This window comes from Dendronephthya gigantea, unplaced genomic scaffold, assembly GCF_004324835.1.
Source record: "Dendronephthya gigantea isolate DGI-Jeju-01 unplaced genomic scaffold, DenGig_1.0 000030F, whole genome shotgun sequence".
NCBI lineage: Eukaryota > Metazoa > Cnidaria > Anthozoa > Malacalcyonacea > Nephtheidae > Dendronephthya > Dendronephthya gigantea.
The window spans coordinates 926,974-952,960 of record NW_021163040.1 but is presented as its reverse complement, the minus strand read 5'-3'; the positions used below and the strand labels follow the sequence as shown (position 1 = coordinate 952,960).

The window sequence follows — 25,987 nt, the reverse complement described above, 5'->3', positions numbered from 1 at the left end:
GTTGCAAATATTGCATCATTCAAAATACCTATATAATAGTAAAAGTAGCCGATCCATTTCCAAAAAAATATTAAGTTTCCTTTCTCTAATCGCATGCTTGTACCTGACTGGTAAATTTGATTGGTAGATTGCATGGTCAGCACCATGAAAACAAAAGCCACTTATCGATTCAAACAAACAAGAAGTTAATTAATTTTTTCATGAATAAATTCATCGTTTTTTAATAATATTTTCTTTTGTTTTTTGATTATAAAATTTTGTAATATTTTGTCAATGCTTGCAACCACAATGAGTAAAACAAACAGACTTTACACAAATGGCTGCTGGTCTTCGTCGTTTCTATACCTTGGTAGACCATTAAGAAGTATTTTTCTCTACTAAACTGCCCTGGGCCAGAACTTGTGACTGCTTTCACTTTGAATATGTACTCCACGTTACGTTTTAAGACGACTTTGAGCGAGGTTTCGGAACCGTTCACGTTGTTTAATTTCTCCGTCGAGGAATCATTTGCGATCCTGTAGAACAAGCGGTATTGGAGTAATTCTCCATTGGTTTCCTTTGGCGGATCCCAGGTAACACGGACTGACGTGGTGTCAAGAAATTGAATTCGTGGTTGCCCAGGAGGACCAGGAGCTACAGGTAGGAGAGAAATATGAGTTCATCCTAGCTAACAAAAACATCATAAAAGATTAACATTAATGATTTAGCTACTATATATATATAGAGAATACATTCACAGTCTTTCCTCTCGGTACCGAGATTAAGATGATACTATGCCAAGACTTCTCCCAATACATAAGACGTGTTAGGAATTAGTATGTACTGAATATATATAGAACTTTACGCGAACTTTCTAAACATGCAGAAATCTGTAAGATAAGATTTCTCATCATCTTCCCAGAATGAGGTTGAAGAAATGACCTTTTTATAGGGTAATTCTTTCGACGTAAGTAAATTTCAAGATAGACTTCTAGACCTCCGTAAATCTCTTATTAGTCTTATATATAAATATTTTAGTGTGGATACTCACTTGCTGTCTTCGTTTGAAATTTAAGTTTTTTTGGGTCACTCGGAACATATTTATTCCAGACTTTTAGGCGAACCTCGTACGTAGTGAAGGGTTTGAGGTCTTTAATTTTCTCTGATCTTCTGTGCCCTGTCATCGTTTTATTTACCATTACAGCGTTGTTTTTTTTCGAGATACACACTAGCTCCTGTTTTTTAATAGGGAACTGGGTGTCCCCGTGAATCTTCCACTGAATATGCACAAACCTTGAATTCAGCTCCGTAGCATTTAATTCAGTAATCGACGGTTTATCTAGTAACGAGTTTAGTATTAATGCTTTTGTGATTGACTCAAACTGGCGTTTCAGGGTCCCGCCGCTTGACCTTACTGTATTTTTCGACGTGCAACCTAAACGCCGCCAAGGTCACGAGGGTGAAATAACGTTAAAATCTGGTTGGATGAAAGTTTAAATTGGTGTACGTTCAAATACGCATTTCTGAATAATACGCATAGGAAATCCATGCATACTGATAAGCGTGCGCGATCAATAATTTTCATCCTATATTAATAATGCCAAGGAAGGCATCTTCCGCTTGAGTCTGCGAAGAAATCATGTACTAAACAAATGCAAAACGTATCCATAAAAACTAGTAAAGACGTAGTAAAAATATCAAAATACAAAACAATAATTATTTTTCTATACAGCAAATAATAGGGAAAAAATGAGTGGGAAATTTAACGCATTTACGTATTCCCAATACCCAATCACATTCATGCAATTATTTAAAAAAATGATGGCATCCCGTTCACAGGAAATACGTGAAAATGCATTTAAATAGCTTACTTTATTACTTGCATTGTAATTAGTTAATGAATAATTATGCTTTCGACCACTCTAGAAATGAATCCATATATATTTTCAAACGACAGGACAGAGTTTCCTTTCGTGCAAAACGTCTTTCATTGCAAAAGCAATGTTTCGCCATTCCTAATCTTAGAGCATCAGCATATACTTACCAATTCTGAAAACTTTCACCTCATGAGTTGTAACTCCAACAAAATTGCGCGCAAAGCACGTATACTTTCCAAAATCAGCATTTTTTAAACCATCAAGAGATGTGCTAGGTTTACTAGCAATCACACTGGACCCTTTTCTCCACTCGTATGTCGGTGTTGGATTACCAGTAGCATTGCATCTGAGAAAAACTGTATCACCTTTTAGTGCATGTTTCGAACCTGATGACTTTTGGAGGTCGATGACTGGTCTGTCTAATTAAAGAGAGAATACGACAGGTATTATGAATAAGAATTTCATGATTTAAAGTTATCCATTTCTAAACATAACGCAGCTGCAAATTTTGATTCTTTCAGAACCGTAGCCAAGGGAGGGGGAGGGGCAGGGTTAGGTGGAAACCGTCGTTCCCCAATTGTTCGAGAAATCATTTTTTCCAAAATTTTGAAATTCGGGGAAGGAAAATTTATAGGGGGAGAACTTCAGATCGACCAGTGTCTTCTGCTAACATTTTAAAATTTAATCTATTTGAAAAATAAAAACAAAAGAAAATAATTCAAAATCTAATCGTAGCAGGATCAACCGTCATGTTCTAGCAAGCGAGAATACTGCTAATTGAAAGAAAAGTGCGTCATAAACCTTCTCTTATAGATTGTAAAACAATTATACTTACAAAAGACGTTAATATAGACACTTTTGTTGGCGCTGGGAGAAATACCATTATTTGTTGTGCAGGTATAAAGTCCGTCGTCGTTTTCATTAACGTTATTCTTTCGGAAGGTGCGATCGTTACTAATGATTCTTCCATATTTATTTGTCCATTTGATTCGAGGTATAGGATAGCCCTCTGTGTCACACCAGATCACGAGATTCTCGCCCTTCGTCAAATTCGTCCTCCTAGCTGCAATTCTCTTTATCACTGGAGAAACTACGAAAAAAGCGGCTGATTGAAGAAAATTACCATAGTAAATTATCATGAAAAAAATTTTCGATCACGAAAGGGATAAATTGTCCATTTCAACATAGTTCCTAGTTGGAACAAAACTTGGAAGCTTTTTTAGCACTTCTATCACGAGATACGTGGCTAGATTACTTAAACCAGCTCCCATTCGTTAAATCAGACATGTTGAAGGTGGTGGATGGATCTGAACACTAAGATAATTCGGCACATAATGATATGTCACATGGCTTCCAAAATGGGTCAATTAAGCTATTTTTATCAATTTAAATATTAAATAAGATATCACCAAACCGACGTTTTAGCTTATTGCACTGAAAATGTCATTTTCATGTTGCGCGCCAAATTTGGCTGAGAGCCAGATTTTCATTAAAATCACATTAGTGCTACTTGCGTCATTTTGCGCATTTTCGAAACGTTTTCACTCCTTTCATTATTTTGACGCCTTTTAGCAATATATTCCAACATATTGAAACATTTATAGCTTTTGCCATCAATCCATATAGGGTTTCATCTGTTTTGTCATGAAGACATCACTGAATGAAAACGCTCACAGCCTGAGACGGCCCCATTTACACTACAGTCAATTTAATGACACGGCACAGTTAAAATTCATACCTATACCCAATTTTAGCTATATGTGCCCCATTCAAAGGCCGTGCACTGAGATAAAATGGGAACAGGTAGTTCTATCATGTAGTGTAAACAGGGCTAAAATGCAGGCGTAATGGATTTGAGCTGTCACGCCTTTTGCCTTTAGAATTCTGAGAGTTTCAAAAAACATCTTATTTATTCGCCATGTTTGTGTTTAATTTGCCTTGATTGGTCTTTCACGCTAAAAAGTGCCCTGGGGACGAGTTTTCTTCACCGACGCTAAATAGATATACAATAAAATTATTATATACACAATGCATTTATCTAGTACACTTACATCGTACACGTACGCGAACTATTGCCTCTGTACCAACCCCCACATCATTATGCGGCACGCAAGAATATTTCCCTCTTTGGCTTGGTTTAATGTTTCTGATGTAGAACTCTCCCTTAGTGTTATTTTGAACCTTTACAATCTCTGTCATTACGCCGACTTCACTGTAGTGGTATAAATTGAATATCGGAGGTGGTTTAGAACATGCTTCACAAACAATCTTGAGATCTTCGCCCCTTTCCAACGTGTCACTTTTTGCATCGATTTTGATTTTCGTACGAAATGGTGTGTCTTGAGATTTAAAAAAATTGTCAAAATTTCACAGGGCAATAATTTTTTTTTTATTATAGCGCATCATTACCAGAAATTTGCGACATGATAATTTGCATATATACTAATTTGCATTTAACTTTCAGCATAATGGCCTTCAACTTTTACTATTAAATACATATAGTAAATACACAAAATCTAAAAATGCCGTTGACCTAGATCTTGCCCACTGTTTGCCGACCTCAGGATCAATAAAACAGCCGTTTCCCAACGTTTTAATGATCGAATTACTTACCTTAGGTATTTCTACGTTCGGCCAAATGATTGTGAACAAATGGGTATATAGCCTTCGTATTATTCAAGTTACAGATAAGACTGATAATATTTTTTAAAGTGATTGCAGTAAAAATCCGAGCCGTACAAGAAAGTTTATACACAAATACGAAAGACAATATCTTCAACAATTTTTTTTGGTACATTATACGTCAATTTATACACTATCTGAATCGAAATATTCGAATCAATGTGAGCGATTTTAAAAGTTCGTGGACAGAACACGGACAAAAATTTGAGCAACATGTCTTTAAATTTGGCAGAATGCAGAAATGCCCAAGCTAAAAAATTCTGTCACCAAAACGTTTCTAAACGGCTGTTCTACCGATCTAGAGGTCGGCAAACAGTGGGCAAGGTCTAGGGCAACGGCATTTTTAAGTTTTGTATAATTACTATATGTATTTTATAGTAAAAGTTGAAGGCCATTACGCTGAAAGTTAAATGCAAATTAGTATACATGCAAATTATCATGTCGCAAATTTCTGGTAATGTATGATTCAGGTGTATATGAACCATTAATGGTGCTACTCTGAACTATCAGCCGAGTAAGCTGAAAAACTAGCTTAATCACGGCGGATATCGACCCCAAGTCTCGACCTATATACTAGTTCAGTTGGAAGAGCATTGGACAAGTAAACCAAAAGTCGCGGGTTCGCCAGAACTGATGCATTAAGCCAGACTCGGCGGTGTCCAGTATTTGCACGTACGTGCGTGTTTACGAACGAACTTTAACCATACTTACATCGTACTATAACCTCGACAGTATACTCGACTTGAGAAGCAATATTTTTCGCGACACATTTGTAATTTCCATTGTCCCATCTCGATACCTTGGGATTTATATATTCGGCTGAGCCTTTATCTTTCTTGACACCTTTCGTTAACTCGATGCTACCATTGTACCAGCTGACCTCTGGAATGGGCCTTCCGGTAGCGTTGCAACCCAATCTTATTTCTTCACCTTCGCGGAGTAGCCGTGTGTCTGGAGGATGGCTAACGATTTTTGGTGGAACTATGTAGAAAAGAGTGGTTTTAGACTTTACATTTATCAATCTACGATTGCAGGGTAACACTAATTACGGGGTAACTCCCTAACGAAGGCCCTCAGGTTGAAACGTCGAGAAGTATTTTGCCTATTTTAGACAGTTGTTATACTATAAAATGTACTTCCATTGACAATTAAGCTATTTACATCGACATATTTCAGCTAAGTTGTTCAAATAGGTAGATAATATTGCTTTCCATTTTAAACTTATTCACCGTTTAAGTTAAACGCCTTTCGAACAACCGGCCACTGGGGCCAGTTGTATTAAGCCCGTTTAGCTTAAACGATGGTCGATGGATAAGTCAAATTTAAATAACAATCTTACATCTCTCTTGAATGAGTCAACTTGAATACTATGCACTGAATATACAGTTGTAACCAGTATCTTTGTATTATAAGGTTAAAAATATTTAGTTCGCTTCTTGAATAAAACGATAGACTTGCTTTCTATTTTGAACTTAACCACCGTTTAAGCTAAACGGGCTTGATACAACCGGCCCCTGGGCTTATTGACCGCCGTAAACTTTGAAAAACTGAATTTACGTGGTGTTTCCACAAGCAATCGTACAAATTATTAGCAAATGAAGAGTTACATATTTCGGAAAAACTAATACTATAAAAGTTAACAGTAAATTTCTAAAGTAAAGTGCAATGGTATGTTCTGATTGACTTAAAGTTGAAACGAATCTTCTGAAATCACAGGCAAAAATGTAAGCATTTCAATTGCATTCTTCGTTTGTTTTCCGGCTTTTAACTATATATTAAACAATATTTTATTTGTCACCCGAAATAGCGAAAGGCAAAAAGAACGAAGTATGATGTAGCTTGCCAGAGCTCAAAAGTAGGGGAAAGGGGGAGAATTTTGAAATAAATCCCGCGACTGCTGACTGTAGTGTCAATTAACACACAGGGTACGTCAATGTTTTGACCCTGCAAGATTGTAGCTTTTTTCCAACATTACGAATAAAATTAAAATAATATCGATTACTCTGTTAATTTAGCACTCATTTTCGAAGTAATTCAACGCCAAATATACGCAACTTAATGAAGTTTTTCAGTCCATCGCTAGGGCCACATTAATTTTGTCACCATGCAAGCTCGATCGTGATGCATTATATTAGTTACAGTAAAATTGCTCCTGTATTTTATTTAGTCTTTATTATCTTCTTGAAATTTTCCTTTCAACAATGTATCGTAAAAATCGTGTTACGCGTGACTGTTCGCTTTTTTTATTAGTTCGATATTTTTGGAAAACTTTTTTTTGCTTACAAGCATATCCAACGTCCTATCTTATCTTGAATATAATATCGTAACTTTTATTTCTTCAACGTATGTTTTAACAATCCAATAGCCAATCAGTAATAATTATTATCTAGACAAAAAGAAGGCCCACCATATCGATGCTTTTTTAAAGCAGTATTTGTCAACAAGCATTGTTTCCATAAACACTTAGTCGAATACCGTATGAATGGAATGAGTGCAAATGAAGCCCGTTCTATGGCTTTTTTATGCGAGGCACTCATTTAGCAACAATTAAGCCATCGTCAATATTTACGTGTCTTTATAAATTCAGTTACGGCGGCTATTAACGAGTTTTAGTACTATGCACAGCTTGTTATTGCCCAAATAGGAACATTTTAGATACAAGTTTGCTGGTGTTTTCCCCTCTTCTTTGTAGGCATGAGTAATTCATAAAGAACTGACACAGCGCAAAACAAGATTACGCCCAGCGGTGATAATTACGCTTTTACAAATAGATAAACAAAACAATTTACGGAACGTTGAGTTGACTCGCAGTAAAGTGTCTTTGGCCTTTGGTTTATGTGTAGATAACTTTGGCAACGCGTCAAAGTGCGCGGCAAACGCACATGTGTGTACGGCATTAATGAGTGCAAATCTTAACCGGATTTCCTGTTTAATTTTGTGGCAAGTAATTTGCCTAAAGTTGAATGTTAGTCTTTAATGAATGGCCCGTACTTTGTGATTTGTATAGATTTGTATAGATGCCCGGGAAATTTATATATGGCACTTTATGAATCAGCAACACTGTGATTGTAAGTGCATGGCGATGTAAATGTGGCAGCCATTAAAGTTTATTTATGGTTATATATAAATCTAGTATAACGTTTGGATGAAAAAAAGCACTCGTGAGTGATCTTGTCTAAAAGTACATACGAGTGACCACGAGTGACCACGAGTGACCACGGATGACCACGGATGATATGGCGTCATATTTCCGCCAAAATTCAACTTCGTTATTTTATGTTGAACATTCTTTGTTTTATTGGACTTTTTGTATTCTGCATTCAAGTTTGTGTATTACATTCATCTTTGTGTTTTAAATTCATGTTTGTGTCGGTTTTACATTCAAGTTTGTATTTTCCATTCGAGTTTTCGCATTTTACATTCAAGTTTGCATTGTACATTCAAGTTTGTATTTTATCCAACCGCAATCCAATAGCTAACCGGTTTTGCGGGCGCAAGTATGGCGGGCGTGCCAGAGAACTCAATTTCCTCTATTTCGATCACTGATTTCGATTCAATGATTTCGATAGAGGTGGTATTTCGAAATGGTTAGTGCGCGTGTGTTTCTCATTGAACTGTAGGTAAAGTCGTTTGTTTATAGTTCATAGGTGTGTTCTCAGTGCGCCGGTGTGTCCTATAAAAAAACCAAAATTAAAATACAATAGTGAATTTTGTGTTATTCCACAGCTGAACTATGGAGGAAGTACGGTATTTACTTCATGACGTTGTTAATGCAATAGATTGCAATAGATAGATATGAGGCCTCTGGTGATGTTTGCACCGATTTTCAACTGATTATTGTAAAGTTGGATTATGTCTAACGCCCGCGCCCGCGAAACCGGTTAGCTATTGGATTGCGGTTGGATAAAATACAAACTTGAATGTACAATGCAAACTTGAATGTAAAATGCGAAAACTCGAATGGAAAATACAAACTTGAATGTAAAACCGACACAAACATGAATTTAAAACATAAAGATGAATGTAATACACAAACTTGAATGCAGAATACAAAAAGTCCAATAAAACAAAGAATGTTCAACATAAAATAACGAAGTTGAATTTTGGCGGAAATATGACGCCATAGGATGACCACAAATTATTTTTATGGATTGGCTATCTATAAAATTGGAGAACAGTTAAAACGAAAAACAGGGAAAGCTTGCTTGATTTAAGATTTGGTTTTAAGTTTGAAGTTTTGTGTCATTTTTCTATCCTGGTTCCTTTTTATTATTTATTTTATATTATTATTATTATTATTAAAAATTTATTTATACACGGTAGAATCATCAGTAATGTTATATATATACAACAAACAATAAAGAGAAATATCTAAAAACTTTTAGCCATACAAATAACAAAGCACACAATAATAACACAAAATACTGTTTTACATGATTGCCGTGTGGAAATCAGATATTCAAAAGAATTTGTCAAGTTCGGATTTAAATTGTTGCAGAGAGGTAATTTTCCGAACATTTTCTGGAAGATTATTCCATAAACAAGCCCCGCTATAACTAAAACTACGTTTTAAGTAGTCAGTATGGGGCATCGGTAGATCAACTTGTCTAACCGAGTTTCTTAATGTATAACCTGTGCTCCGTGGAACAAACATATTTCGCATATAATCAGGAGCTAAGTTGTTTAAAGATTTAAACATTACAATAGCTTTTTGTTTCTTGCGACGAATATTAAGCATATCCCATTGCAACATGTCAAGAAGTTCACTAGACCTTATATCGTAACTGGCTCTCATAATTACTCTGGCTGCACGATTTTGCAGTTTTTGTAGTTTATCGCTAAGTTGATTGCTTAGACCATCCCAAACTGGAGAACAATAATCAAAATATGGCAATATTAAAGCATTATAAATTAGCACAGCAGAGTGTAAAGGGACACAAGGTCTAATTCTTTTCAAAGCCCCGATCCCTGACGAAATTTTTTTACATAATTCATCAATATGATTGGACCAAGAAAGACGGTCATCGATGGTCAGGCCAAGGGAAATAGTGTGACCAACCCGCTGGATCGTCTGATCGCCAATTTGAATACAAATTGTACTGTGATTATCGGCAGATATTTTTTGCCTCGAGCCAATAACCATAAATTCGGTTTTAGCTATATTCAAACTAAGTTTATTTGCAATCAACCAAGTTTTGAGATTAGCAAGTTCTGAATTGACTAGGGGCTCAAGTTCAGGTAGGTTACGTGCCGAAAGGCTAATATTAGTATCATCAGCAAATAAATTGGCAGAGGCTGATCGAAGACAATTTGGTAGATCATTTATGTAAATTAAAAATAGCAAAGGACCAATAATACTACCTTGGGGCACGCCACAATTAATTGCGCCAAGACTAGATAAACTGCCGTTGACATCACATTTTTGGGTTCGGCCACTGAGATATGAATTAAACCACCTTAGGGCATTCTGGTCAACACCATAGTTTACTAATTTACGCAGTAAAATATCATGGTCAATAGTGTCAAAGGCCTTCTGCAGGTCAATAAATATTACCCCATTGAGAAGACCTTTTCTATATTCACCGACCATTTATTAGTGGCCTCAAGTAAAGCTGTTACTGTACTATGGAGCGAACGAAAGCCAGATTGGCAGCTACTTAATAAATTATTCTCGTTTAAATAGCCAAAAAGCTGATCATAAACCATTTTTTCAAAAACTTTTGAGACAATTGGTAATATTGAAATTGGTCGATAATTGCTCTGGTCAGATTTCCTGCCTTTTTTAAACACTGGTAACACCCGCGCGAGTTTCCATTCTGTTGGATATATTCCGGTAACAATCGATCGCTCAAATATGTTGGTAAGCGAGGGACAACAAAAGCCGCAATTTTTAGGAGCCTAGCTGGAATTTTATCAAGACCCATAGCCTTTTTTTCATTAAGTTTACTTAATAGTAGACATACTGTTTGCTCAGAAGGGGCGTCAAGACTAAAAGATTTGGTGGTTGGTTCTAAATATATTTCCGGGTTAATGTTAGTTTGTGGAACTTCCCTAGCTAAGTCAGGACCAATATTGCTGAAATATTCATTAAAAGCTTCTGCTATATGCGTGGAAGATTTAATAGTACGATCACCTACTTCAATTTCGGAAATTTGGGACTTACTACACGTGCGGGAAGTCAATTCATTAATAAGCTTCCACGTTTGACGAGGATTATTTTTATTATGTTCAAGGTTTGAGCTGAAGTACTGCTGTTTAGCATACTTAATTGCATTATTAGTCAGATTACGAGAGCGTTTATATTTTTCCCAAGATACCCCATCGTTAAAGTTGACCGCCTGTTTCTTAAGATAATTACGCACATGCATTTTTTCCAACAACTCATTGGTAATCCACGGTGCTTTTTTTCTACCAACACGTCTGCTTCTAATAGGTGCATGTTTGTCTATGCTTTCCATTAGAAGTGATTTCCAGATATCCCACATGCAATTCGGATTATTTTGGGAGTAACCTCAACACCAAGGCTTTTCGTTCAACTCCCGAAGAAAATCATTCTTATTAAAGTTTTTAAACACCCGCGATTGGATGATACGTGCGGTTGTTTGCTGATAATGTGTTTTTCGAATAAAATAAACCAAAGAGTGATCACTAATTCCAAGATGCAAGACACCTGCATTGACTATTTTTTGAGGACAATTAGTGACACATAGGTCAATTAATGTTCGCGAACTGGGGGTTACTCTTGTTGGTTCATCAATCAACTGACTTAATCCATATATATTGAATAAATCAATCAAGGTTGAAGTATTATGCGCCTCAGGAGATAACATATCACAAGTAATATCTCCGAGCAAATAATGCTCTTTATCCTCGCTATCTATCCTGCCTATAATTTTCTCAAAAGCATGGAACGCTTCACTTGGGGAGCTCGGAGGCCTATACCATGTGCTGACCAAAAACGCCTTCGATCTTGGCTTAGTAATTTCAATACATAGATATTCAAGGGTCGGAGCTTCTAAGTCGTGTCGGATGAAGTAATTAATGTTGGATCGTACATAGAGGCAAATTCCACCTCCATGCCTACCGTTCATGTCACGATCCCTTCTCACGACTTCTTTGCGTTTCCGTCTCCCTGATTTCCTTGTTCCATTTGTTTACAGTTCCCGGATTCGTATTTTAAAGATAGACTTTGGTGATTGAAAATGGGAAAAAAGTTTTTTTTGTATCGAGGTATGTATTGGGTCACTTTTCCCGCCCGGTGAAGAGTCACAAAACAAAGATGGCGGAAAGTTTTAAGCGCAAGGAATATAGTCCTAAAAAGTTGGAACTTTTTACAAGATATAAGCGTCGAGGAGAATTTAAGTGCAAACCGATCGTTTTAAGTGATGAGTGCGAGGCCGAAGGCAGTTTACAGTCTGCACGAAGAAGACTTGGTTTTAGTTTTAACGATGGCGACACTGAGTCTAGTGAAGAATGTGACGAAATGATAAAAACAAACGATAGCAATGACAGCAGTGAGGTAAGGAATTGAAATGACCCCGTTTCCCGCTTTTTATCAACTACCTTAAACTTTGTAATGATGCTAAATTATTGAAAACATAGTAAATGTACAGGGTCAGGGGAGTATTTACATAGTAAATCACAGTCTTCAGTCACAGAGATACAAAGCTGATTAAAAATAGACAAACGGACACGTCAGGATTTGTTAGTGATTTCTTCTCAAATAATTGCTTACAAAGTTGTTACTTTTCATGAGGGCCAGTTTTTTTTGTCCACCCACTATATATTTTACATGATATTAATTTATAGTTATATATTGATTATTATATAATACCCCATTAAATTTAGAGCGTTTAATTAGTTGATGACGATCACGTGATATTGAATAGAAAGTCCCATTTCCCAAGAGTGCAATGGAAAGCGTTCCATTGCACTCTCCAGAGTGCAATTGTACTATACATTTTGTTCCATTGCACTCTTAATGCTTTCAGTAAATACCATCCATCAAAATGCTTCTCGCACCGTTGTCGCATTTATTTACACCCGATTTTCACATGTGAGGTTAATGTTTTTTATGCAAACACTAATATTCAAAGACCTCAAAATGGCGGGAGCTAGTCGTAAGCCTTTTGTTTTCGTAAATGAAGAGGACATTTCTTATCTTATTGAAGACACAGACGCCCAAAATACAAAAAGGCAAATAAAATATGCCGTTTCACGTATGAACTCGTTTGCTTCATGCGCTGGTGAAACATGTTTGAAGAATATGACGGATTTAGAACTCGATAATTTCCTTGTACGGTTTTACGCTGGACTACGAAAGGACGATGGCCAATTATACTCGACAAAATCTATGCATGGGCTTCGCTATGGCATACGTAAACATTTCCAATCGATCAAAGGTATTGATATCACTAACAGTAATCAATTTGTACAAAGCAATAAAGTCTTTAAAGCAATGTTGGTAAAGCTCAAAAAGGAGGGCAAAGGCGTTGTGAAACATAAAGATCCCATAAGCAAAGAGGACATGACCAAAATACTATCGTCTTTGGATTTAAGTACACCGCAAGGTTTGCAAGACAAAGTGTGTATTGACGTTATGATGTATTTCGCAAACAGGGGGCGAAGAAAAATTACGAAATAGGAAAATAACTGACTTTGTTATACAGTAAAATGACAAAGGTCTGCAGTATATAACCCATCGCGATGCACTCACGAAAACCAGAAGAGAAAATAACAACGAGGGATACAGTGGACATATGTATGAAATTCCAGGCTCTTCAAAGTGTCCCGTTACTTCATTCCTAGCGTTGAAAGCCGTCCTAAACCCTGCACAAGATTGCATGTGGCAAAGGCCTAAACCTAGAGCTCCACCAGAAGGTACACCATGGTACACAATCGCACCATTAGGTGTCAACACCATTGGAAACAAGATGAAAACTATTTCGCAACAAGCAGGGTGCTCCATGGTGTATACAAACCACAGTTTAAGAGCTACAACTGTCACTATTCTTGATGAAGCAGGAGTTGCGAGTCGTGACATCATGTCAGTCACAGGACACAAATCCGAGTCATCCCTTAAACATTATGTTCGTACAAGCAATTCCAAGAAGGAAGATATGAGTGCGATCATTTCATCGCAAATGCAAGAAAAAAATCATCAAAAATTATATTCAAAATACTATTCAAAACTGAAAATGGATTTTTTTAGACTAGTTCCAGTTATTTTCTGAATTATGCGATTACTTCAGTTTTCCGTAGAACATGGGAAGAAACCTAAAACTGCATTAGGATGGAAACCTAAAACTGCTAACATCCGCAAATTACATGCAGTATTCCGAAGAAGAGCAGTGCACAAGGAAACATTAGCGAAAGAAGGGTCTTCTTTCAACAGGGTTATCATGTTTATCATGTCTGTTGAAGAATATAATAATGTCAAAGGAAAAATCAGAGATATGAAGATTTACAACTTGCTCTATCCTTACATTATTATACACTACTACTTCACTGGTGGCCATGTTGTTCCCATTCATGGCCAGCCTCATGGGAACGCTAAGTCAGTAAATGCCACTGAATTCCGACCAAAGGAACATTCAACGAAAGTACAATTAAGAGAAAATGCCAGTGATATGAGAGCACCTAGAATAGTTGCCCAAGAATCAACAGAAGGGATACAATTGTTGGAGATTGATTCAGATTCGACCATTGTTAGGGATCCAAAGCAGATAACCAATTACAAGTACGTGTATTTTCGAAATGTTTATCTTATCAATTTTCATGCGATGTTTTATAATAAGAATTTGAAACATATGAAAATTAGAAAGGAGCTTCTTGCAGTTGTATTACACGAAAAACATGTTAATATATGACAATATGACGTGATTTCTCTGTGCGTGCATGCAGGCAGATCAAAAACCTGAAATAGGTCATGATTAGAGCTCCATGCTGAAATCAATTGTAAGAAAATCTGCCCACGCGCCTAATCCCGTTGTAGAACTTTCTAATAAATTCTTTTCCTATGTTTCCAGGTACAACTATGGTAAAAACAAGGATTCGAACGCTGACGAGTTAAACAATATAATTGTTGAGCTTTTAAGCCAAAAACAACAAGGGACGTATTGTGTCATCGATAAAAAGCAACCATACATCAGGGAGTTTCTTCTGCGCGACGGCAATCAACCATCGATCGTAGCTTATCTAGATCAAACGTTGAAAGATTTAGAGAGATTTTGTGTAGGGGAATGCAGTGTCCCTCTAGCAATCGATACGACCTTCAATATTAGCAGGTTCTACTTTACGCAAACCGCGTACAAGAATGTTTCTCTTGTCTCGAAAGAAACTGGAAAACATCCATGGTTTCTTGGTCCTCTACTTGTGCACCGAAGCAAGACCCAAGAGGAATTTCAAGCTTTTCAAGAGAAAAATGTGGAACTGATGAAGAGTCTGCAGTTTATAATGGTATATTGTCGGAGTGCGATGGCAAAACCATACATCTCTTGGGATTAGAGCATGTTAAGGCGAATGTTGAACGGAAACTTGAGGAGCTCAAGTTTCCAAACGCGTCTAAAAGGCGCATTATCTCAGACATATTTGGAGGAGCATTAACACAGAAGAATGGATCATTATACGAGTGTGAAACCGAGGAGATGTTTCTTAGTAAAGTCTCCATGTTGAAAAAAGAGTGGAATGCTATTGAGGTATCATCTACCCGCAACAACCCCCCCAAGTTTGTCGCCTATTTTGAAAAACACAAGGAGGAAAAAATACGGAATTGCATGGCCAGGTATGTCAGAGAAAGAGCAGGGATGCAGATTCTATGGCAGAATCCCATCGAATGGTCTCATTTCATGTCCAAGAAAGAAATCGATGATGTCGTAAAGTTTGAGGCTTTAAGTCATGTCGATGCACCACTGGAAACCAGTCTCGAAGCGTTGAAAGCCAGAAATATTCGGCTTTATTCCAATGCTGTTAAGTCATTGTATGGCGAAGGCCCCTATTGTGTCTCGAAAGAATTCGAGGATCATAAATACACTTACGATGAATGGAAGGACACGTCAACAGAGAGAAAAGAAAATAGTGTCGTTCACTTTCTAAACGCGAAACCAAAGAAAACTTCTCCTTTATGTGATACTAATACCGAAGGGAATCCAGGATCTAAGCAAGTTACAGTACCACTCAATGTGGAAAGCGATCTTTTTCATAATAGCCTGGAACCAGACGCCCATTCTCCAGCCATACTCATTCTTTGTGATGATTCAGAAGAAGTTACAAATAATACCAAAGTTACTCGTAAGGTGTTGAGTATTGCAGCAACAGAGGCGTGCCTAACAGCGGAGTGTATCAGACTGGGAACGTTGCAACAGATTTTCCACAAAGCAGAGTTTCTTTTGAACGAACCAGGTGCTATCAAAGAGGCTGCTTCAGATGATTCTCGATTCAGAACTGTCAAAAGTCAATCCGGTGGTATTCCACTTATCGTTCGTCCTGTTAACAAAAAGTCTAATCTGTTCACATGTGAGTGCAGTACATTTAAAGGTGTCGGTATGTGTCCTGATACCGTTGCTGTGGCTGAAACGCAAGGTCTATTATTCAATTATCTATCCGATTTGCGGGAAAAGTTTACTCGACATGCAGAAAGGGAGGAAGAAAAGTGGAATAAATATCACAGCAGCGATAGAGACGGGTTTAAAGATCACTGAGAAAGGTCTCAAACCAAATGAAGTGGGAAAAAAAACGCAGCGACGTTCGAAGAAGAGTGGGGCGAAAGAATCATTTTCCAGTACTTGCACAACAAAACCACCACTGAAGAGTGCCACGTCTACTGGAAGAACCACTGGCTTTGAACATGAATTCAGAACATTATACCAGCCCGTTTCACGTACGTCCGCAACGAATCAGCCGAAGCAAGTCACAACTGGGATTCCGAACGTTTTTCCAACACCTAATGTATTCGCATCTCGATTTGAACCCGCTGTTCGTCCATCCATGGCCACAGGGCTGCAACAATCACACCAAGTGTTTCAAGATCACCAGTTAGGGCCGTCTTATCAAGCACATCCGCAGTTGGAGAAAACAAGCTTTACCACCGAACGAAGCCGTAGCATTACGGGTAATATTCAGCCAGATTTCAATGCCTATCAATTAAATCCAATAAATTTTCTTCATCCGCTATATATACAGCAACCTAGCCAAACCTATTAACAGGAAGAGTTCAATTGGCATGCAGGTATGTCTCCGCATCCTTACACCTTGTGCATATTGCCCCCAATTGTCAAGAAGTGTTATGGTTGTGATGACGATTTTGTTGACAAATATAGACTCCCTCCAAGCAATATAATCGTGAAACACGTAGACCGAAGAATTCGACGACGAGATGAACAAACAGGGCAAATTTTATACTGTCCTGATTTTTCCAATACCTATTATCATCCTTCCTGTGCTCACATTAGGAAAAAAAATTCCTTTTTTCCTGGCATTGTAACCATCGATCGTTATACATGCGACCGCCTAACAGAGGCACAGCGGCAGTATGTGGGCAGCTTTGACTTTGAAATTCAAATTTTGTAAGATGACCCTGGTTTAAACAAAGTGTAGATAGGGATGTAAAATAGGTGCATGTAGCGTAAAAAAATGATATTTAATTCTTGTTGAGATTGGTTGAAAGGAGTATGGCACCAAAATGGAGACTTTCGAGTTTACATTTTATGTCCATAACACATACGTTGGATGGTTGGAGAGTGGAAATGAATAAAACAAAAACTTCCAGTTTATATTGCGATGTTATCGTAAAGAAGTATGTGAATACAATAATAGTCTGGGCCTCTTTAACTGGCTGGAAAATTTTCAACACATAAATACCGTATATTTTGCGGACTTTTATTATCATGGTGTAGTTCATTTTTTTTGTTGAGTTTTTTGTCAAGCTTTAGAATATTGCATTGTAGTCATTAAAGCTTTAAAATATGGCATTGCGCCTAATTTGGTTATCAGGGTGTGCAGGAGGGATGGAATTATATTTTGGGCTATCAAACAAGGGGGAATTTGTTTTAGACCAATCAGCATAATTTTTTACATTTTCAGTCAGCCAATCATAATGCATAAATCTTGACTACTTACTTCCGGCATTTGATATTTAGGATTCTGATTGGCTCTGCCTGAAAAATGTAAACAAACATGTAGATTTGTTCAAAACGAAATTCCTCCTTGTTGGGCTATTATGATTGTATGCAGTTTGGTAGAAGGAAAAAATAGGGGGGCCGGGAGGTACGATGAAGTATGAAGACGAGTACGGGGAGTATGAGGAGAGTTAATTAATTCCTTTACATTTTATACTGTCCTTCATTATTGTTCTTCGCTAGGCGAAAAATTAATCCGTATGTAATATATGGATTAATATATTGATTATAATGGATTTATAATTCTTTTTTTTTTTAAAAAAAACCCATAAAAATAATTTGTGGTCATCCGTGGTCACTCGTGGTCATCCGTGGTCACTCGTGGTCATCCGTGGTCACTCGTGGTCATCCGTGGTCACTCGTGGTCATCCGTGGTCATTCGTGTGTACTTTTAGACAAGATCCTCGTGGAGTCGTGAATCTTTGATTGAAGTAATAAAGATCAACTGATATTGATAATTTTGTATCAGTACTGCATGCATGGCCATGTAGGGTTTAGATTGTACGATATAATTAAACGAAAACACATTGCCAGCTTAATAATCCTCGGCAAAGCCATAGCCAAAATTATTCCAAAGGATTTTGCTTGCTCCCCATGCATGCATTGGTCATTCGCAAGACCTCAGCCAATGCGACCACAACGCCGGTCAAATATTTAAAGGTCTTTATCGAAAGGCAGTAATACATATATCTGCGTTTCAAAAGTAATTATAACCAAAAACTACAATGCCGAAGCAAGCTAAAAAGCGCTGTTCAACTCGTACTCGTCCACCGCGTCAAAACGAACAAACTGTGGCGGAAACCAATGGCAAGACGTCGAACGCGGCCAACCACACCAGCGAACAGCCACTTGGTTCTGCCACGAACTACGCCGACATGTCCACCGAAGTCCTCCATCTTCTCTTGGCCCAGCAAAACCTCTCTCTTTCTTCAGACTGTTACGAGAGATACATTAGAACTCCAAAGGACGTCTTAGCTTCCGTTCCATACAAACTAACAGCAAGTACCAAACATTGAAAATTTTGTTTTAATATCTACCTTTTAAACTCAATCATTATGCTTCCTTGCTATATAGTCTGTATAATACCAGTCCCATATTTGTGTGTATGTGGATCCTTCCTGCAAACTCATAGCCTGTCGTATGTTTTGTTCTGTCATGCTACCACGGCAACTGCACGATATCTTCGAATCTGTTTGTTCAAGGACGCACATACACACAATTGCCGGCCACCTTTGCAAGATTGTGTCTTAAAGACATTTTCGGGTGGATCCTCCCCGCTGTCGAAAGACAGGACTATCATTCGGCCTACTTCCCGTGGCGGAAATGGCGTTTGTGCAGACTGCCATTAATGGCAGGAAGTGCTGTCCTTCTGGACAACACCTCACCACGTGAAGTGCATTTGTACAGGTCATTTTGGTTGAAAATGCGACCTGATGACCTGACTTAGAGACTCGATGGGTCAGTCAGACAATATTTGAGTCGAGCTGACTGACCTGAACAGGAGGGGTCCGCCTGTTCCCCTGTTATCTAGAGGTCCGCCTGTTCCTCTAGAAAAACCTTTAGTTTTTGCATGCTCTGTCGGGTTTGAGTGCCCTTACTGTCTCAGTATAACTAATGGTGGTCCCTAAATCATCAGGTCTCAACTCACTGAACAACAGGCACAGAGCTGGCTCACACCCTCTGCAACTTAGAGGTCCTCCTGTTCCTCTAGGAAAAACTTAGGTTAATTAGAGCCTCTAGACCTTTTTTCGAGCGCTTCCTGCCCAAATTATATGTCACAAAAATGTCTCATTGTGTTGTTCCTTTGCTAAGTTGCCAGACGTTCAAAATCCTTATAAAGAGTCTCAACATATAAACTACATTAACAAAGTTTAAGCATTCAATTTATTTCGGGAGACTGAAACGTTTGATAACAAGGCTTGCGACCTTGGCCTTTCTTAATAAATATTGATAAATAAATATAATATTTGCCTGCGAATAGGAATTTTATGTTTGTCATCTTGTTTCATTATCATAATGGGCAACTTTGCCAAAGGGATGGAGGAAATCTGCTCTGAAGAGATAAAACTTTAGCTGTAGGCGAATAATTTAACAGATGGAACAATTAGATTATTTTCAGGGTGCCGTCATAAGACACACTCATAAACATTTCAAGTTAGTCGCTTAAAGTCAGCTGGCGAAGCAAGTCATAAACTATTCTGAAACAATTTCATACATCCCACCTCCTCCCCATGCCTGCATCCATGAACCCAGTTGTGATGGTATTCGGGGCTAGGGGGGGCGTTATTGTAAATTTTACCCTCACCTTACTGGGCAAAAAATGTGATGAAAAATATGTAAAGTTATATAGTTAATCAGTTCTGTTAAAGTTAATAAATATTACGTCATTTTATTAATAAAATGGCTAGGGGTAATTGTAACCCGGTCCCCTAGCTCAAAATATCCCAAACTCGTGTTTGGCTTTTTCAATCGTAATTAAGACCGCGGGAAAATGCCCAGTAATTAACGAATTGCGGAAATGCAACATCCATGGGGCGACATGTGAGGAAATAATACAAAGATTACTCGCGCAAGATGACAGACATAAATATTAAGACGACCCGTCTGCGTCGAAAAAAATCTCTTAAACCCTCGGCTCTCCTTGTTTGAGGTAATCGGCTTGCGAAAATGCTTGTATATTCACCAGAATGTGTGAAAGCATGTTGTATAATATATATGCTTCTATATATATATATATATATATATATTATATAATATATAATATATATATATTATATATATATATATATATATATATATATACAGTCATTCCCAAAAAGGTTGTCCAGACATATATATATAAATACATAAATATCGCGCACGTGACCGCTAAAGATATGCATCAACTCGCGCGAGGTTTTGCGTGATAATTGCGAGTTTGGCTATCGTGGTCGTTACTTACTTCCCTAAAATGCCAAGACCGTATTCAGATGATTTGCGCTGGAGAATGGTATATCAACGTATATTTTTTGAAAGAAGTTACGATGAGGTTGCATCTCAGTTATTTGTCTGCCCCAAAACTGTTTACCGAACAGTTAGCACTTTTCTTGCCACGGGTGATGTTGAAACCATGCATCTTGGTCGCCCAAACGGGAGCACAACTTTGTTTCCTCATGAAGAGTACATTATCATGGACTGCCTTCTGCGAACACCTCAAATACAGCTTAGCGAAATAGCTAATTACATTGTCAACGCTACTGGCTCTGCTTTTGGTCCACAGACGTTGTGTCGTGCACTCTACAGGCTTGGAATAACACGCAAGAAGGTAAACATGAATATATAATAATATTTTGAGACTCTATAGAATCCGTTTCTAGCCATTATACCTTCATGAAATAAGGTATAAAACATATACTCTCGAATACAACTTCCATCTTCAACACAATATTTGAAAAAAGAACGGAGAGTATATATAAGGTTCAATAGCAGTATTTCGAATTTATTATATAGTACCAAATGTTCCGTAGCTATTTACTCCGAGCGATGATAAATTTGTAATAACTTTGGAGATTCTTATAATATACAGAAGTTTCATGTTTTCCATGCTAACGTTGGCTATAAATCTCAAACAATAATTATTGCAGCTTAATTTTCAACTTTTTAAAAGCAATTTCTTTTGCAGATACACCGAATTGCCATGCAACGGAACGATGACCTGAGGCAAGAATTCAAAGCAGAAATCAGCGTTTTGCATCCAAACCAACTTGTTTTCCTTGACGAAACAGGAATTGTATGTATAGAAATTATTAGGCTGTACCCTTTTCTAAAACCCTGCTAGACAAGCTGTATATATTCACTTCTTCCTTTTATGTATAGTTGTGTTTTGTTTTTGTTTATAAGGATAAACGAATTGCTCGACAGTTCGGATATAGCGCTCGTGGAACACTTGCTATTGTTAAGGACTTTAGCTATGCACGATGGGCGCCTCATTATTCGGCAATTTCAGCGATTTCGAGTGACGGGCTTCTCGCTAGCGGCTTGCTAAAGAATGCAGATGAGAGATTTGACACTCACTCTTTTATACGGTTTCTTGATGAGCAGCTTTTACCAGCAATGAATGTGCTCAATGGGGAAAACCCGCGATCCGTCCTCGTAATGGGTGAGAATATAGCCGTGATATTTAAAGTTTAAATAACAACAATACCACCATTTGGTTGTAACCTCATTCGCACTGCGAGTTATTAGATTAAAGTTGTTTCGAGTATAGGGCCTTTATATCAAGTTCAATTATAGACAATTTCGGTTTATATTTTTTTATGTACGCCACAACGCCGGTGACACGCAACGCTATATAGGCTACATACTTGTATAACGGAGCCATGCATGCTATCATGCACTTTGCCACTTTCAGTAACCTAAGAATATTATATTATCGAGGGAACTTTTAAGCATTGCGTTGCAAATTTCCCCGTCTAACATGGATAGATATCGTCGTCATAATTAGAGCCTCTATATAAATACATTAAATGAAAGAATATTTTGCAATTTCCGCGGATCAAATATAGCCAGCGTGATGCATGTACCCCAGACAATCACTGAATGTTATTTGCCCAAAAGCTTCCCTTATAAACGGGCTAGGATCTCGCACTGATTGCAATACTAAATCGTTCTGTCGTAAGTAGTGTTTCACTTTGGCAAAAGCCTCTTCGATTGGGTTCAAGTCAGGACTGTATGGTGGTAAAAAGCGGATAATTACTCCTGAGTCATAAATGTGATCGATCACTTCTTGGGCATGATGCACCGGGTGGTTATCCGCATGTAAAAATAGGAGAAACATGTTATTGACGAATGGCACATAAAATCATAAACTACCTTGCACGCATTTCTCATCTTATCTATAAACTACCTATAGATGTAGTTGGCATACTAACCTCAAAGAATTGTTGTCTGCATGCCCCTTAGTTTGTGTATAATACGAGTCTTTAAAGTCCCTTGAGACATTGCGGAAATACACATGCACGCGTATATTAATTGGATTCTCACCCATTACCAGGACGGATCGCGGGTTTTCCCCATTGAGCACATCGATTGCTGGTAAAAGCTGCTCATCAAGAAACCGTATAAAAGAGTGAGTGTCAAATCTCTCATCTGCATTCTTTAGCAAGCCGCTAGCGAGAAGCCCGTCACTCGAAATCGCTGAAATTGCCGAATAATGAGGCGCCCATCGTGCATAGCTAAAGTCCTTAACAATAGCAAGTGTTCCACGAGCGCTATATCCGAACTGTCGAGCAATTCGTTTATCCTTATAAACAAAAACAAAACACAACTATACATAAAAGGAAGAAGTGAATATATACAGCTTGTCTAGCAGGGTTTTAGAAAAGGGTACAGCCTAATAATTTCTATACATACAATTCCTGTTTCGTCAAGGAAAACAAGTTGGTTTGGATGCAAAACGCTGATTTCTGCTTTGAATTCTTGCCTCAGGTCATCGTTCCGTTGCATGGCAATTCGGTGTATCTGCAAAAGAAATTGCTTTTAAAAAGTTGAAAATTAAGCTGCAATAATTATTGTTTGAGATTTATAGCCAACGTTAGCATGGAAAACATGAAACTTCTGTATATTATAAAGAATCTCAAAGTTATTACAAATTTATCATCGCTCGGAGTAAATAGCTACGGAATATTTGGTACTATATAATAAATTCGAAATACTGCTATTGAACCTTATACTCTCCGTTCTTTTTTCAAATATTGTGTTGAAGATGGAAGTTGTATTCGAGAGTATATGTTTTATACCTTATTTCATGAAGGTATAATGGTTAGAAACGGATTCTATAGTCCGTATAGAGTCTCAAAATATTATTATATATTCATGTTTACCTTCTTGCGTGTTATTCCAAGCCTGTAGAGTGCACGACACAACGTCTGTGGACCAAAAGCAGAGCCAGTAGCGTTGACAATGTAATTTGCTATTTCGCTAAGCTGTATTTGAGGTGTTCGCAGAAGGCAGTCCATGATAATGTACTCTTCATGAGGAAACAAAGTTGTGCTCCCGTTTGGGCGACCAAGATGCATGGTTTCACATCACCCGTGGCAAGAAAAGTGCTAACTGTTCGGTAAACAGTTTTGGGGCAGACAAATAACTTAGATGCAACCTCATCGTAACTTCTTTCAAAAAATATACGTTGATATACCATTCTCCAGCGCAAATCATCTGAATACGGCCTTGGCATTTTAGGGAAGTAAGCAACGACCACGATAGCCAAACTCGCAATTATCACGCAAAACCTCGCGCGAGTTGAATTGCAGAATTAACCAAAACAAGCGTTTGCCATATAATAAAATATGCATATTGAGAAGGAGCGAGTATAAACACATATTTCTAACAGAATTCACCGCGAGTATTTATCAATATCTCCCGAATACACGCACTTCAACCTAATCTCAAAGTCTCAAACTGCCAGACAAAGGGGGACCCCGAAATGATAACCAACTGATAAATCGCCTCGTAATAACACATGCTACTCTTGTGAATTTTCAACGTGCAAATCCGCTTTCGGTTATACAGAATACAAAGGAAGCAATCTCACAATCATAGACATAGCTATAAGTCAGCTAATCCGTTTTCATTTAGACTTAAGAGGCCAACTCAAACGAATGCAAATCGAGTCGGAATTTAAAAATTCAGACTCTCGACTCGGTCGATTTAAGGCTTTTCGGCTTTTCTGATCGAGACACAGATTCGAAAGAATTCCGTACCGTTTATAATCTAAGATATAAATAAAACCGTAAATTGTTTGCTTCTTCGTGGGGTCCTGGCGTTTAGTCAACAATCTATTCGCTCGTGTGAAATGCCCCGTGTTTGGACAAGTATATCCGGTAAACTATTTATGAGTAAACTTTACATCTCCACTTCAAATCCCCAGGTTCAACGTGTTTCAGTTCCAAAATTTATACCACGCGAATATAACGTGCATGAATCATGGTCTTCAGTCCGCTCAAAACAAGTAGTGGAATATAATGCCTATATATGTTCAGTTTAAGATTGTTTTGTATTCGTTATATTCTTAGGGAACTTTATTTTTTATTTACAAATAAGGTACTCACCAAGTACATGCAATTTGACGACTCTTGATAATGTTTTCCATTTAGCTGGGTAATCGCTTATTTCACAAAGGTAGTCCCCCTCATCTTCAATCGTAACGTTGACGATCTGCAAAGTTGCCTGATTAACGATCCTAACCCGATGTTTATATCGTTCTGGAATTTGTTCTGACATAACCGGTGGTCTGTGTGATTTAGCATTTTTCGCTCTGGTCGAGAAAAAAAACACTTTATAAAATGAATACACTTTGGGTGAAATGCGCTCTGAGATTCCCCATTTCAAAAGGACATCCGTCTCTTTTGCGTGATACCTCCACAGAAATTTCACCGTTTCGTTTACTACCGCTTGAGTCCTGTTGGGCCATGTGATGAAGTCCAGTTCAAACGAACTCTCTCCGCGATCCACTATAAATATATACGAAACAAATAACAAATCTATATTCATATAAGGCTTGTGCAGTAGTTTGCACTTCTAATTTACAAACAGCCGATGCCGGTGGCTAAAAACGAGAGCTTCGTGCAGTCTTTGTTCACTCTTCTAGCATGTGTCATGTAAACCTTGTGACAAAAATCACTGGCATGGTCTTAGGAGCTGGAAGAGTTTGGGGGAAAACAGATTTACGATTATTTTTGGTTGTATGGCTAAATCATCTCGTAATTGAAAATTATTTCTCGTTCTAATTTAAGATTTACAATATATGTATATGTATAAGAATTACGGCCAGATCCAACGAGGCAGTCGAATAAATTCATTGAGGTAAAACGATTTATCAATTTCTGTACAATTTTATCAACTGAAACATTCGAGATTTTGCTTCGTTGACACGTCCGCCGATTTACTCGATGTTGTTGCTAGGTTTTAGCGGACGAATTCGTTTATACTCTCTAGGTTACTACTTACTTACCCCAGGAGATAATGACAACTATGAACATGTATAACAAACGAAATCTTCGCATCTTCTCTGCCGACCGCAAGAAGCGTTTCAAAACGAACCAACGTTCAATGAGTTACGGGAGACTTAAATCCCTCGATCAGTTACCGATAGAGCACAGCCGCATGCAATAATATTCGATACTTATGGGCGGCCGTTACCACCAAAAATCATAAAGACGGTGAAAAGCATTAAAAAGTGTACGATGATTCAACAAAAGCGTAAATTATTTAACAACATCTGAAATGAGATAATCC

At 37.7% G+C, this 25,987-nt stretch overlaps 1 protein-coding gene across 1 annotated transcript; it reads right to left on the bottom strand.

The window, feature by feature from the left end:
* Positions 1–232: 232 nt before the first annotated feature.
* On the bottom strand, positions 233–25,150 carry LOC114524196 (immunoglobulin superfamily member 10-like). Its single transcript, XM_028545332.1, has 7 exons — positions 24,802–25,150; positions 5,250–5,519; positions 3,908–4,195; positions 2,692–2,946; positions 2,024–2,275; positions 1,031–1,318; positions 233–633 (listed from the first exon to the last, which is right to left on the bottom strand). Exons 1-7 carry the CDS (start codon positions 24,971–24,973, stop codon positions 248–250), a joined length of 1,911 nt encoding a protein of 636 aa, XP_028401133.1. The 5' UTR covers positions 24,974–25,150; the 3' UTR covers positions 233–247.
* Between the last annotated feature and the right edge of the window lie 837 nt (positions 25,151–25,987).